Source organism: Motacilla alba, chromosome 1, assembly GCF_015832195.1.
Source record: "Motacilla alba alba isolate MOTALB_02 chromosome 1, Motacilla_alba_V1.0_pri, whole genome shotgun sequence".
Taxonomy (NCBI): Eukaryota; Metazoa; Chordata; class Aves; order Passeriformes; family Motacillidae; genus Motacilla; species Motacilla alba.
This window is the reverse complement of record NC_052016.1, coordinates 12,425,972-12,441,772: the sequence shown is the minus strand read 5'-3', so window position 1 is coordinate 12,441,772 and position 15,801 is coordinate 12,425,972. Positions and strand designations below refer to the sequence as shown.

The following is a 15,801-nucleotide window of genomic DNA, read 5'->3' as shown; positions in this document are numbered from 1 at the left end:
AAGAAAAACACGATGGCTGTTGCAAGAGCTACTTCCCCCTTCATGCCCCAAATTGGCCAAACTTCCTGCCAAAGAAAAGAAATCAAGTGCTTTTGCCAGCACAGACTGAGAAGGCCAAACACAAGTGTCAGCAAATGATTTTATGGAAAAGTTCAGTCTATGTTTTTAAAAGAAATGAATGTTTCCTGTTAGAAAGAACAAGAAAGGCTTAAGCTGGCCTTGCAGGCTATGCGTGCTAATTGGAGAGCAAAGATCAGCTACAATAAAATGAATAAAGTGTAACTGACTTTTCTGTAAATACAACTGCACTGCTATGTCACAAAGCACCTATTTAAGCTGTAATTACACTGTATTTTCTACCCACTCATCTCCAAGCTCTTTACAAAAGGGAATATATATACATACACACTGCCTCTCTTTCCTAGGCCACGTGCTATGCAAGGCTTTTAAGAAAGATTCACTACTCATTTGAACCAGAATTTATCTGGTAATGAATGAGGGTCTTAATTTGACAGAAGTTGGGGTGGAGCAGTGATTCCTCAGTGCAAACACTGCAATTAGTCTCCAACTGCAGCCACCTCCACTTTGTCAGGGTCTTACATTATTGTGTGAGGTTTTGCTTCCCAAAAAGCCAAAGGACAGAATATTAAAGTACAAATGCAGGGTTGCACAGCAATTATCTCTGTTTCCTACATCATCTCTACAAGTCACCTGCTGTTGAAAGAGGCTTTGTTCTTGCTGAGCAAAGCTTTATTTTAATAAATGAAATTAATGGCTTTGCAGAGTTGGTGATTTCTCACACTCTATGTAGTTGGTTTATTAGGAAGCTTGGCAGGCAAAAAAGGTCAGGGGAGGCATTCAGAGATGTAAGAAAATTTTGCTGCTTTTCAATTTCTCATAAGAACACAAATGAAAAAAAGACATACTCTTATAAATGGTGCAAACAGCTCCCTTAGTTCAGAAATATGCTTATTAAAGGTAGGGGAATGTATAATCATTCAAAATACCCAACAGATCCCTTACTCAAGGGTTAAACATCAGGACATTGAAGGATTTGCCAGCTCATATGCACCATGCTTAGAAGTTCCAAACTAGGAGACTGGTTTTCATGTAGAAAACTTAATTTTACTCTGAATGTGAAAATATTGATATTTATCTAAGGGCCTGTCTTTTACTTATCCTAAGTGATTAAATGTTTTCCCATTAAAAATTACCCAAAATATCTCCCCTCCTATAAGAACTGTAGTGATATGAATATGCTCTTCCTTCCCTACCCCCAAGGCAGAATCCTATGAAAACCAGGATTCTGGTAAGTCAGGATAGTAATTTTTTCACAAATGGTGTTAAGGCAGTTATTAAAGACCACGAGAGGCAAAATGCAATCCAATACACGTCAATATTTCAAGGTGTCTGTGCACATACATACACACAGGTTTTTTCATGTTTCTAGAAATAAAAAAGCTTCTAAAGCACAATTTACTGAAACTTCAAAGGTTTGAACTGATCTTAAAGGTCTGCAACAGTGGAATAATACACTCAAAGACTAGATTTTGGGAGATCCTGAAAAAATGTAAGAATTTGAGATGAAAATAAAATTATCTTCCACTGTTTAGACCCCACCAGTTTTATCTGAGTCAGTTATTTCAGCTGGTATCATTTACCAAGGCCCTCTGGTGAGCATACTTGCAAGTCTTTGGATTTGGCTGCAAACTGCCATGTGAACAGGCTGGGCAGGAAGTCAGTGTTTAAGGCTAAAATAATAAACCAATTATGTCTTTAGACAGGAAACATTTCCTGTAGTCCTGGGTTAAACATAAAATGGTAGAATTGGAGAAAAAGGAGGGTGTGGTCCACCTGCTAAGTAACACAATGCACAACATTTCCCATCCAAGCAAGAAAGAGAGAAATTGTGTCCAGATGACAAAATACTTAAGTGTACTGAAACAGAACCACAGAGCTCTAAAATATCTTTTGTCTGAAAATAAGTCATGTTTCTTGAAATAAATTTTCCCAAATTTGCTTAATTAAAAGCATGTCAGAGAGAGCAATAAAATCATTCAGATCATCACCCATGCTAGCAGGACAGGAAAAGAGCAATCAGACAACCCATGCTGGGACAGAACATTGCAGGGGACACAGAGCACACATGGTGATGAACACAGAGCAGGTTTGTGTTTCAGAAAGATAACTCAAAGGTCCATTAATGGAATATAATACCTTGTAAGGTAAAGACCAGAGTGTAAGACCCTAAACTAACTCATTCTTGAGACTCAGAGTGAATTATAGGGACTGCTTTCTCTTAGTAAGTTATCACCAAGTAGGACAGAACTTTCAGAGAAACTCTCAGAAGCTATCATAGATTTACCATGATCAAGATGTGTCCAGTTAAGCTCTGATGTTACTGTAACAAAAAGGGAACCTTAAGGAGCAGCTCTACCTGCTTGGAAGACTTTGGAAAGCAGAACTACTAGCATCTAAAATAAAAACCCCAACTTCCAAGTGTTGATGCATTTGCAGGTTTGAAATGTGCAGTTCAGTTTTCTGCAGTTGATATCTTCACCTCACACACAAACAAACACAGGAGTGACAAACTGGACGCATTGCAAAATAATGACAATCTGCCATAAAGAGAAGGATGAATGGATGGGATGGTGAGCTTCCAGAAACAAGAGGGAAAGAAGAGGAAAACCAAGAGCTACAGAGATCCAAAGTCACTCAAAACCTATAGGACTGCTTGCATTTTTGAGGATAGAACACTAAAGAGTATGATCCAGAATAAAGCAAAGAGCAGAACACTTAGCAGACTTTACTTTTATCTGTCTATCAGTTTCCTCCATCACTGATCTGCTGTAGTAAGGTGAGAATATTAAGTATCACCTGAAATTACTGAGACATCACCTGAAGCAAGGCCTTCAACATTAATTCTTAAGTGTAGTTTAGTACTAGAGACTGTTATGTAATGCCAACTTACCAAATGTGGAGGCTCATTTGTCCCAAGGGGCTCCTGCAACAATAAATACATATATACACATTAGAAAACCCCAACATTAATTACAATTAATTTCCTAGGACACATGCCAAGGTGCCTGAAATTTGTAAAGTATGAACTCAGGAGCAGAGTGAAAAAAACTTCCCAGGCTCTTGGCACAATTCTCTTCCCCAATTTCTGCCATGAGCTGCCTGTAAGCTCACAATTACCTGCCTGATTGTTCAGTGCCTTTCACACAGAGAACTTGCATCAGCATTAATTATTTCCCATAATGTGCATTAGAGTCCATGTAAATGTCTCTGCATTTACTTTTGAAGCTGTTTCTTGAAAAAAAGACAGAACTGAAACCAACAGAAGACACCACTCTCAACATGTGCTCTTCAAAAAAAGGTTAAGTATTCCTTTTGCATTCCTATAATTTATTACTTATTAATAATTTATTACTTATTATCATTTAATACTTATGGCTGTAGATTGTCTTTGTTTTGCATTATTTGCAAAACGTTTATTTGCATTTTGACAGTGCTGGCACTAATCTGCTTGGGTGAGTTGGCACTACCTTGGATTGAATAATGGATTAAAAACATTTCCTGTCTTTATTCACTGTATCTAGTACAAATATTTTAGCATAAAAGTAAGGGAAAAAACCCAAGAGAATTCTATTATGTAACGATACAGGCCAGATAAACTCTCAAGCATTTTTATATACATTACCAATTGCTATGTTTTAAGGCAAATTAGTCTTTCCAGGCCAGGCTATTTTCCCCATGTATGCAGTCTGCCAAAGGGAAATTCTTCTTATGAAGTTTCCCTGACAATTTTCTCAAAAGACAAGAAAGATCTGCAGTGTCCATTTAAGTCTACATCCTGAACAGACTCATAATGCCTTCCATGAGGGTCTTTAAATTGTTTCCAAGCAAATAGACAGGTTGTTATAATGTGGGCTCTCCTGTTTAATTATTATGGTAAACTCTGAACCCTGAAGGTCTCATTTCTTTTCAGGTTTTCCCTTAAATTCTGGTAACTCACCAATTTAACAGGTCGAATTGACATGATGGTTTTACTAGATCCTCCCCAGTCAAAGAAGCATTTGTATTTTCCTTTCTCCAGTACATACTGTTCTCCACAGAAATATTTCTGCTGATATGCCACCCACCTGGAGAATGACACAAAAACTGAACTCAAAACATTGCATTCTCCTGAGTAGTTTGATGACAGTAACAGCAAGTCAAGCACAACAGAATGTCCACCTGGCAGACAGTGCAGCATTAAACCTGATGAGAGGTACAAAACTGTCACACACCTAATTTTCTGCTTTTCCCTACTTCAACAAACGTAAGATTTTGGGTGTCTGCCTTCCCACCAAATTCATTGGGAGATGATGCCCTGCTCAGAAATTCAGAGGAAAGACTCTTAACTGAAAACTTTTTTAATGTCTCTTAATTGAATCTTTGCCTGTTTGGCATCCCCGAAACAGGGCTTTCTTACAGCTTTTCCAGTTGGATTTAGGAAAAATGGTGCAAGAAGAAAGAGAAGTAACTGAGGAAGGCTTGATGAGATTAAGCAAAAGCTTGCAACAGCACGAAGTTCAAGTTTCTCCCAGCCTGCTTTCTCTCCTGCAATTTAAGAAGAAAGAAACCTCCAACTAGAGGGTCCTTCTATCCCTGCACAGAAGCAGATAGGGGCTGGTTAGAAAGACACCTCTAAATCACCCACTTTTGGTGGTGCACTCCACTCTTACTCACCCAGCACTGGGACTGTTTTACTAGGGATATAACAGGGCATGTCCTTACCCATTTTACTTTTATCACCCACTGATGAATCTGTTTGCTATTAATTTATCTAATGCTTTTTTAACCTCCTGGTGCTCTCTGCTACCACAGTCCCTTCAGCAGCAAGTTCCAGAAACTCACTGTCTCTAGTGTAGGAAAAGCTTTTTTCCTTCCACATCAAAATCTGCTTTAAAGCAATCTCCAGTTCTGTAAAGCATTTCCCTATACTGTTGTCATGCAAGATTCTGTGAACTGCATTAATCTTGTCTTACTACCTTCAGGATTTTGCAGCTCTCATTTGTATCCCTCCTCTCCAAACTGAATCCCAGCCTTTCACTCCTGCACCTAATCCTCAGGAGACACTAATCACCAATCCCTACATAAGCAGTTCAGGTCCCTCACTTCACAGTTCCTGATCCCCATCACCATTAGAGTAGTTAGGACAATATTAATACTCCATTCTAATCATTACTACTAAATGTCTGATACCCACATGATTTCACAGTGCTCTTTTCCCTTAATGTCTTTTATGTTTTAGTTTTTATAGTTTTATAAAAATTATTTTAATTTTCAGTGCCAGCAGTCTGACTTTATTACAAATACAGCACATGTCATCCTTTCTGGACAGGCTCTACCTGTCCCAGAAATTATACCAGTTCTTAATATTTCTAAAATATCTTTGCAGTATTACTGCCATGGAACTGTGTGACTCTGGGGGGACTTCACAAGCTTTTTCTGTGAACAGGAACACTTAGATAAAAATCAAGGTGTAGGCATGAGAGCTACAGAAAACTACAATTATTATTTCCCTTCCACTCCCCAAGGAAATTTAAAGCAACACTTTTCTCCTCCAAATATTTACCACCATGTGGAATATAGTCTGTCAAGAGATGCACCCAAATGTGCACAGAAATGTTTAACAGTTCCACGTATTTGAGCAGACTTACACTCCACTTTTCACAAGAATCGACCTCGTCTCGGGGCCAAATCCAGCCTGCTCCAAATCAGGGATTTCTTCATTGATGATGTCAAATGCTTTTCCATCTTCATCATCAGACTGGAAAAGTGCCACTGAAGACTCTATGAAATCCTAAGAGGCAGCACAGGAGTTAGAAGACTGTCACAGCTCAATGACTCTTCACAAGATAAAGCATTTTGGGACAGAACTGTAGCTAGAAAGACAGCATTTTATAGAGCCCGAAGGGGCTTGGCTCCCGGGTGTGGATCTTTATGGAGTATTTTGGCATTGAAGTTCTGGAATAACTGGAAGCCTGGCAATCTGATATGGCCTTCAGGGGTTTTCACTGAAGAGGGGAAGAGCCTGCTGCCCCTGAGCACCATCCTCTCCTCTTGGAGGATGGCTCAGAGTGCAAAGATGCCTGTGTGGGAAGGAGAAGAGTTAAGAAGAAAAGAGTTTAGCACTGATCTTCCAAAAGCCTCACAAATAACTACTCCAAGCATGACCATGACTATAATTTTTTACTAAACTTCTCCTTCCTCATCCCTTTCCAGCAACATGGCAATAATTATGGAGAGGAAAAGCCTGGGCAATATCACCTTTGCAGCACAAGGGGTTTGTACTTTTTGGATACATCCACTATAGCTATAAATAAATCCTGCTTAACACTGTCGCATTCTCTCTTACATAGCTGTGTGACACTACTTTGTGCTTTCAGCCAGCTTAGTTTCTTGGCAAGATTACTTGCACAGCTTCAGATTATTTGAATTTGGGTTTCAAATCTTCAGCTTTTTAACCACTTAGCAATTTTAAGCACACACTTCACTTGCTGCTTGGGAAAACAGAAAACAACAATCCATCCACTTTACTCCTTTAACTTTTAACAGAAAGCAGGAACTCAATTTCAGTGTTTCTCAATCATTCAGCAGTGTTATAAATTGAAACTAAGTAAATCCTGCAAACAAGAAACAATTGCTGTCAAGCAAATAATGTGGTTGACAGAGACTCACGAAGATATGAGGATTCCACCCTGAGTATTATTACATTAAACACTGGGAAAACAAAGACTTATAAAAGATTTAGCAAAAAACACCTAGAAATTAAGGCCAAAGCAAGCATGCAGCCAGAATAATTTGGCCAGGTGAACCTGATCAAACAGGCTCTTTGGAGGACACCATGTCTTTCTACAGGACACAATCACAACCGACTAATGAAAACAAATTTTAGAATGAACACTTGATGTGGCTCAACTTCTCTGCACTGTTTACAGGACAGTAAAAGGTGATGGAACAAATTCTGGAGTAAAACTGATTCTCTTATTGTGTTGACCACTTCCTTCCTTCATTTATTTAAACTGTTAAACTGTTGCAACTATTTCAGGTATACACTAGAAATTAAAGTGCCATGTCTGGAAGAATCATCATGAACAACTGCAGCCTCAGACTACTTTTTAGGAAAAAAAAAAAAAAAAAAGGAAAGAACAACCAAACTAGTGCAAACGGAAACCAGTTACTCTTAAAAGTCCTAAAGCAAAAGAGTACCCAAAAAGTCATTTAGATCAAATCTACACATCATTTCCTTAACTAAGTTTAAAATACTGAAATATATCCACAGTTGTAATTAAATTTAAAACATCTTTTAAATTCAGCCATCATTCTTTTCTGCCTGAACTTCCACTACAACTTCTCTTCCAACAAGCAACAGGAAAAATACTTTTTAAGAAAAGACTTTCAGACCATGGCAGATCATTCTAGACTTGAAAACATTAGTGGGAAAGCTCTGAAGACAACATACTCAAAAACTTTGCTCTTTCACTGAGCCATGGGGAATACCAGGGGCAAACCCCACCTTGAAATGCATTTGGCACTGCAGAACAGAAGCAAATGCCACTGTCCCCCAAAGCAGCTCACAGTCCAGACTGCTGCCTGCCCCCAGGAATGGGCTCTGCATTTGACTCAGGTGTGTTCAAAACAGATGCTGACAGGGAGCTGGCAGCAGCTGGAAAAAAACATCCCACAAGATCTGTTTATCTCTGCTTCCCAAACACCCCCTGAACCCTCATCAGCTCTTGTGACTGTTCACTGCAGGATTATTCAAGCCAGCCAAAAGCTGAGGGCCTTTGCAGCATGCCCACATTGAGCACATCCTCACCAGTGCCTGGGCAGGGGGATGACAATATCCCTGTGGATTCTAAGACCATTGCGACCTTTACCTTCCCCTGACAGAATTCCTGAGCTCAGGAAGAAGAGCCAGGACATTTGCTGTGCAGTGAGGGGCCTCAAGCACACAGAGTTTGGATTTTTGCCAGGTCCCCTTGAAACTGAACGTTTGGTACTAAAATATTTTTAAAACCCTGACTTTAAGTATGATATACAAAGTCACAAAGGGAGCATATGGCCAGACTGGGCACTGCCCTGTGTGCTGCACATTGCCCAGAGGGAGGCAATCTGCTGGTCAAGCCAAACAACACGGTGCCAGGGCCATTACTCATTTTATTGGCAAGCAGCTGGTTGCCTTCAGTTATGCAACAAATTGAGGGGAAGTACTCCTTCTCATTTCTATTATCAATAGGTAAATATTTATACATATTGATAAGCCAAGTGGAATGATATATGTTGATATATGACTGTGAATAATACATGTTTTTAAAATGTTTATGACTTGAGCCTTCTGACTGTTTTAGGTGCAAGTTAAACTAAATACATGACATTAAAGGTTATTCTTGCCACCCACATGCATGTTTTTAATTTGTATTTATGTCCTTTGCCAAGAGAAAAATGAGCAAGGTGAAGAAATTTCCTACCTACTTTTTTTCTCAGAAATCTAAAAATAAATTATTTAGAGAAAGATATTTTTCTTGAATTCAATTCATTCTCCTATGGTCAATTTGATAGATTCTGATTATAAATACAGCTTTTGCTAGGTGCTTACCATGAAAAACAAACCTGGAAATTGTGAATTTAAGTATGGCCTTCTGGGCCATAACTTAACTTACCCTTAACTTTTTCTTAAAAAAAGAAAAGCCTGTTGAGACAGTGAGTTTGCTTTAAATCCCCATCTTCAATTTCCACAAAATTCCTGGCTCAGGAATATCGCATCTCCTCAGATGAGGAGATGAGTAATCTGAGTTTACAAAACTGGGTAATATCAGAGTGAACAATCTTAGTCTCAGAAGAACTTACTCTTTGCAGCTCTATTTAATGCTCACAGAGTTGCCATTATAATAAAAAAACCTTCAAACACTTATACAAACAAACAAAAAACCCAACCCAAAACAAAGGAAATTATAAAGAAGTTCTAACCCCATGTTTCCCCATTGCTAAAAAGTCTAACTTTGCTTCCAATAGTGGACTTTTGCAAATAGTTTTTTACTATCATTTCATCCTTGCCTCCACTAAACACATTTTAGTAGCAGGGATTTTTTACCATGATTATTTTTGCTGCCAAAATTTTCTGGCAGAAAAATCACAGACAGAGGGTAATGCTGTTTTAAGGCTTGCAACAGCTGCTGCATTGAAAAGCTATTTTTGTTTTAATCAAGAACTACTCTGTACACTCAAGCACGTTATGCTTTTAAGAAAATTCCATTTGAGAGATTCAAATAGCTTGAGGTGCAGGACTGAGGTACTTGGAAAATCTGGCAGGTAGACAAGGAATTCTGAATGATACAATTTTTGTATGAACTTCACAAAGACTGTTCAGAACCTGCTTCTTCCTTAGTGCAGTCTAGATTTCAGCCAGTAGGCAAAGAATGAGGATGAACACAAAAGATGGAATGCCCCAACCCAAGGCAGCTGTACCATTACAAAGAATAACCTTGCTCTTTATGGACAGAGCTGTGAATAATTTGTGAGAAATCCATGTGAGTACTTACAGCCTGAAGGAAGCGGAAGGAGAGCAGGGCACTGTCACTTCCCCCCCAGGAATGTCTGTCCTCATAATCCCCCTCCTCCAGCAAGAACTGATGGCCTTTGTAACGTTCCTTATCATAAGCAACCCATCTGTGGCAGCCCCACAACAACGACGACAAAAAAAAAAAGAGAAGTCAGTAAAGGCAAAACAACTGCACACATGATTTTCTCTAACAAATAAAAGGAAAAGAGAACACCCCCAAAACACTAAAGTGAGTATCACAAACCCAGCCAATGAACAAAGCAATGCTTGTTTGGAATCACAACAGGCACCCATGAAGTGCTCTTTGTGGATCAAAATCCTGCCATGTGATTCTTTATCCAACAATAGTTGATTTATGTAATGCTTCTCCGTGTACCTCCTCTCAGCCAGCCACATTCCCAACAGCAATATTTGGTACCACAGAGCCCAGGATACAGCTAGATGCCAAAACTTTCAGTGATAAATACACAAGCAGTGGATCTCTTCTCTTCATAAATGATGAGACCCTACCCTTGGCTGGAGCTGGTGACAAAATTAAGATTTCAGCAGAACAAGTTTTCCCCTGCTTATATTTTTTTGGCTTTAATCTAAAACTGTATACATATAAACAGACAAGCAAATTGAAGATAAAAGCCATATTGTGTATGAAATATGTTTTAGCAGTAAACAAATAGAAATTTTCAAAATATTTTGAATAAATAGATAAGGATCTGTTAAAAGAAGGTGTTTCCATATCAACTTCAAATCACTACTGGATGTCAATTTAAAAAAGTGCTTCTCCCACCTTTTTTCTTGTCAGCATTTCTTTCATTAAAGCTCTCTTGTAAATATTACAATTGCTGCACAAATTCTGTTGGCAGTGAAATTTGGCAGACAGGGACAGCTTTACTTTTAGTACCATTTGGTTTACATTAATTCAACTGTTTATGTTACCACAGCACTAAAAATAAAAGCTGCCACAACAGACAGAACAATGTTTTTTAATAATCTGAGGCTTCCCAGATAGCTAACACACAATGCACTTATGAAGAGAGTATCTGAGTATTAACAATTAAGTTTGTTTTGAATTTAGTGCTCATAACATTCTGACAGCAGCCTGAAAGGATGTATGTTATTCCATCTTTATGCTGAAGTGGAAAATCCCTTATGAAACAAAAGCAAAATTTTCTGAACACTGTTTTATTACTGAAGACTTTGGCAGAAGCAACCATCCTGCCTGCTCTCAGACAGTCCTGTCCTGTTGGGAGAGGGTGAAAGAACAACATGAGGGCTTGGTGGCTGGTGCTGAGTTCACCTCAGAGCATCCACCTGTGACACAGGTGTGACACAGACCTGTGTGTGTGACACAGGGAGGGGCAGGACAGCTTAGAATCCATCCAGTGCCTCAATTAATGAATATAAGAGCACAATCCCACTGCCAGGTAACCTGCAACAGCTGGCAGAGGAAAACCATTAGGACAATAAAACAGTTTGTAGGTTTCACAGGTATTAAAATGTCAAACTGAAGACTGACCACACCTACCCAAGATCATTTCAGCAAATTAAGTAGAGACTATCAGAAGTATAAATCAATACCAATTAAAGCTCTGTGTGAATAAAGTGGCCTAATTTATTGGCATCCAAATGGCAAACTGACTTCACACCTTTCACACATTTAGCTTGGCAGGCTGATAATTGAAGAGCTGATAATAAAAGAAATACACATTCTTTTCAAAATATTTCACCTGTGGAAGACTCCAATCATCCCTCAGTTAGCACTTTAAAGCATTTAGTTATGCTTCTCTATTTTAAAATAAATAAATATAAAAGTGAAATATACTCACACTCCACCAATTACACGTAGTGATCCAATTTCCTGAAACTCCTCTTCACTAGCAAACAGTGCTGGTACAGAAGTGATGTTTTCTGAAAACTCTTTGGACCATCCTCCAAAGTGGGTTTTCTCATATATTATTATCTAGAAAACACAATGTTGAGCTTAATCCTTCAAAAGTAGACAAGAAGCCTCTCCCTGTACTTTGCTGAAGGTATTTTCATGACTGCAGTTAACAGCCCCTTCAAGATCCTTATCTGCTGAATCACAGATTGGCTACTAACAATATTTGTATCTGTTGCAGGATTTATTAGAAAAACACCCAAGTCGTGCATGTATTTGTATAATTAAAAGTTACTTAAAGCATTAGCGTTTTTGGAGAAAAAGGAGGAAAAAGGAGCAATAACTCTGGATCAGCTTACAGCTCCTCAGATCACAGAAGGATCATGGTCTCATTCACAACTCTTGTACTGGAATAGGGGATAGGATGAAAGGGTTCTATTCCTGTCCTCTTCCTCCCATCCCTCTCCTTTTCTTTTTAAACTCGGTATGTTAAATGGGAAAATCTCCCCCAATCCCTTTATCATTTACAGTGACTAATGTGTCAAGCCAGAAAAACTCATTTTATAGCAAATTCACACTTTCCTAGTAAGTGAAAAACAAACTACTGGTACTTTTACACCTCATCAAACACTAAGTGAAATTGATAGCATTAGGGAATTTTTCTTCAGCAGCAAGCACTGAATAGTTATCAAAGATCACACACCAAACAACAGGAAAGCAGCTTGCATAAAGATTTCATATTTCCAATGTGCTTATATTTTATTCTCAATGCCTTCTGTGCTTACCTTGACATTCATTGGCATTTGCACCTTGAGTCCACCCTAAAAACAGATGGGGGGGAAAAATAGATATTTATATTAAACCTCAAGTTCCACTCTGACATGTGTTTTACAGTACTATCAGAGCACGAAGTCTTTGCAATTATATTCACCACTTTCAGTGCTGGCCATAGATTTCAAAAGGGCAGGCACACTATAAACCTGACCTACAAACAAATCAGTACACTGACAAACCTCTTAGACTGCAAGCAATCTCAAAGTATCCCTTCATGGCCTACAATTCTAAAGTAAATGTTTTTAAACTAATTGATACTGACCAATTTTTAAAATTAATTTTTAAAGCTTTGTTGAATGCATTTCAAATTTCTGAAGCACAAATGCAACACTATAGAACACTATAGAAGTGCAACACTATAGAAGAGAGGAAAATAGAGTCAGACATTTATGTTTATGGTCAAAGAGCAAATACAACAAATGCATCTTCTCTGGAAATCTGAGTGAATGATGCTCTGTGAGGGAATAAGAGACTGACCTACTTGAGTGACTAAAGAGACAGCTATTAGGTCTTACTCCTTTATGGCTTTTAAACTGTCTGTGGGCTTGCTATGTACACAGTAAAATTTGTGTTATACCCCTTCCCATCTCTCTCACATGCAGATCCAAGTGCTGTCTGTCAACACAAAAAACAACTGCACCTCCCCAGATTTGTGTGCAGAGAAATTCTACTGGATAATAAAGTCCTTATCTGGTCTTCCATTCCCAGTACACCCTAACTGATAAAAAGAAAATAAAAAACTTCAGAAGGGCTTTTTTGGTTAATTAATTGGTGTTGGATGCAATAAAGTGAAGAGCCTTTCTGTCTTATTTGACCTCCTCCCAACAACAGCAGTTTCCCAGGAAGCTGTTGGGGGGTGCAGAAGCCTGACAAGTCACGGTGACCAAAGCAAGCACACCACAGAGGATTAACCCAGAATGAACATCAGAGCCCAAGCTGTATTTAGGTCAAAACATCTGGGGAAGCAACAATAAAAAAAAGGAAGGCAGACAACTTATTAGGGAATTGTGAAGTCCTCACCATTCTTAAGGGACGCAGAGATTTTATATCTGCTGAAGGAATTTCAGGTGGCAAATCACATTCTTCCAAAACTGTCATCTCTCCCTTGTAATTCAAGTCTGAATAAGCAAGCCATCTACAACAGTAAGGACAAATGACTCAATCAGTTCATCAGTTAGATTCCAAATACAAAGATCTTATTAAAATTATTTTCCTTTTTGTACTCATAAGAGCTAGATAATGTTTGAGACAGCACATCAAAACAAAGCTGTATTTAAATATGCTGGCAACGTCAATGCTAGGAAGATCTCAGATACTTTTTCTTAGTCCAAGCTAAATATAAATGAAAGAGAAGAAAATTACTAATTTGTTCACTCACTTAAAACAGCCAGCTTGCTACTCTATGAGTATACAAAAAAGAGCCAGTACTGAGGATGAGACATTTGCATTGAATTTTATCTAAGATTATCACTGTATGAATTAAAAGGCTTCTTACATGAGTCCCATGCAATTTTTCTTTTCAGTGGAAGTTATTAAAGTATGATTATTTACAACAATCCTTTGGAAAGCTATTGTAATTTTGACATGAGGATTAAAAATGCTGGGAGTCCTTCAGACTGTTCTAATTTTTTAAAAGAAAGCTGAATGTAGAAGCTGGGCACAGATTTAGGTGACCACACAAGGAATGGAGGAACAGGCATAGAGTCATATGGAAAATTATCTTCTTAAAACTACCAAGTTTTGTCAAAACTAAGACAGGACTCTGTTTTTAACTCCTTCACCACCCCAAGCTTCACAGACATATTGTGAGACAGTGGGAAGGAAGACTTGGCTCACACGGGAAGACAAGACTCTTGTAATAGAAGGGCTACTGTCATTCTGCAATTATCTATGGGGAGAGCCACACAACTCCCAAACTTCAGGAACTGTGATGTTCTGGCCCAGGGAACAACAGCCCATTCTGCTCAATACAGGAAGTTCTGGCTACCCAGGAGCCTGTGTCATACTGCATCACCTCCCTCCAGAATGTCAGGATTTGCCTGTAGCTTAAGAAATGCTTGGATGATGTAAGACTCATTTTCTGGTGCTCAGCCACAGTATTATGTTTGTAACAGGGTGAGTGACTTGGGAGACAGTATCTGTTCTCCAATGAAATAAAAGCTAATTATAGCTGAGTTGTTTCCTCTATTTATAAAGCTACTCAAATATGGAATTACTGAACACTTCTGCCAGCAACTGGGAAAAAATGCCTTCAAAGTAGGAGCCCACAGAACACAATGCTGACATGTAGGGCTGGGAATATTAAATGTATGTTTACTAATTTCTGGCAAAAGCCCCCAAATATTGTTCATGTTGCTGACTGATTTTCATCCCCTGATATTACTCTTCTACCTGCTGGCAAAATGCTGTTAGAAAGGTTCAGTACTCACACTCCTGATCTGACTCTTATGTAAGGGTTTTTCTCAACATCCAGCTCTTCTAAATTGGCAGCTGCACCCTGTATGCAGATGGGAAGTCCCTCTGTACTACCAGCCGCCAGGCAGAACTCCACTTCTGGAATGCCACAGTCCTGTGGAAACAAATCAAAGGGTAATGTTTATCCACACTTACAGACTCTGACCCCAAACATTCCCTTTTTTGCCCCATCTTCTCACCCTTCTCCAGCCTTCATTTGATGGAAGAGTTTTATTCTTTTTAAAATGGAGGCTGGAATTTTTAGAAAATCCAAGGGAGCTAAATTTCCAGCTCCCACTAATTTTCAAAGAAGAAATTTATGGCTGTCAGGCTACTTGCATAAAGGTCAGTTTAAATATTCTCCAACCAAAGGACCGAACAGCATAATAAGACTAACTTATTGTTTTAAAAGGCAATGCTTCCATCACACACGATGCATGCATTAACTGAAACTTTCCAGAAATATCTATTACATTCCCACTTCCACCCCTCCATGACAATTAAGTTCTGTAATGCAGAATCCAACTACAGTATCAAGCCATACCAGTTCAATGTTTGTTGTGCTAAATAAATCTACAGCATGTTAGCTGAAGAAAGGAAAAAAAGATCAGAATTAGAAAACATCTACTCTGTTAAGTAGACACTTCAGCAATTTTCTTGTTACCACAAAGCAACAACCTCTATTTCTTTACTGGAGGTTTACTACTGAGAGATACCATGCTGGAGAACAAACTTGTTGACTACATGCACTTCTCTAGAATTTGCAGGGATTTTACTGAGCCACCCTCATTTTGCAGTATTTATATAACATGCATTGCCAACACTTTCTTCCTCAGCACTCAAACACACTGTGAATCAATGAGGGTCCTCTGCAAGTCCCCGTTCCAGCAGGGTGTTCTGGACCAGGGGAAGGCAGCTCATGTGTGCAGCTGGAAAACTTCACTTCTCAGCCATAATCTCCCAGAATACTTCCCCGTCTCCGCCTTACCCACAGGCCCATTTGCTTTAAAACAGAAGGCTTGAA

General features: G+C 38.8%; 1 protein-coding gene across 1 annotated transcript in view; it reads right to left on the bottom strand.

Annotated features, from left to right (window-relative positions):
- The window catches only part of CRYBG3 (crystallin beta-gamma domain containing 3), an 81,864-nt gene that overhangs the window by 15,987 nt on the left and 50,076 nt on the right, over positions 1-15,801 (bottom strand). The window contains exons 8-15 of the mRNA XM_038146758.1: positions 14,753-14,892; positions 13,344-13,458; positions 12,275-12,310; positions 11,437-11,570; positions 9,594-9,720; positions 5,709-5,851; positions 4,019-4,145; positions 2,972-3,004 (exon numbers count right to left, since the gene is read on the bottom strand). Coding sequence (XP_038002686.1) covers positions 2,972-3,004; positions 4,019-4,145; positions 5,709-5,851; positions 9,594-9,720; positions 11,437-11,570; positions 12,275-12,310; positions 13,344-13,458; positions 14,753-14,892 — 855 coding nt within the window. The remainder of the gene's footprint in view (positions 1-2,971; positions 3,005-4,018; positions 4,146-5,708; positions 5,852-9,593; positions 9,721-11,436; positions 11,571-12,274; positions 12,311-13,343; positions 13,459-14,752; positions 14,893-15,801) is intronic.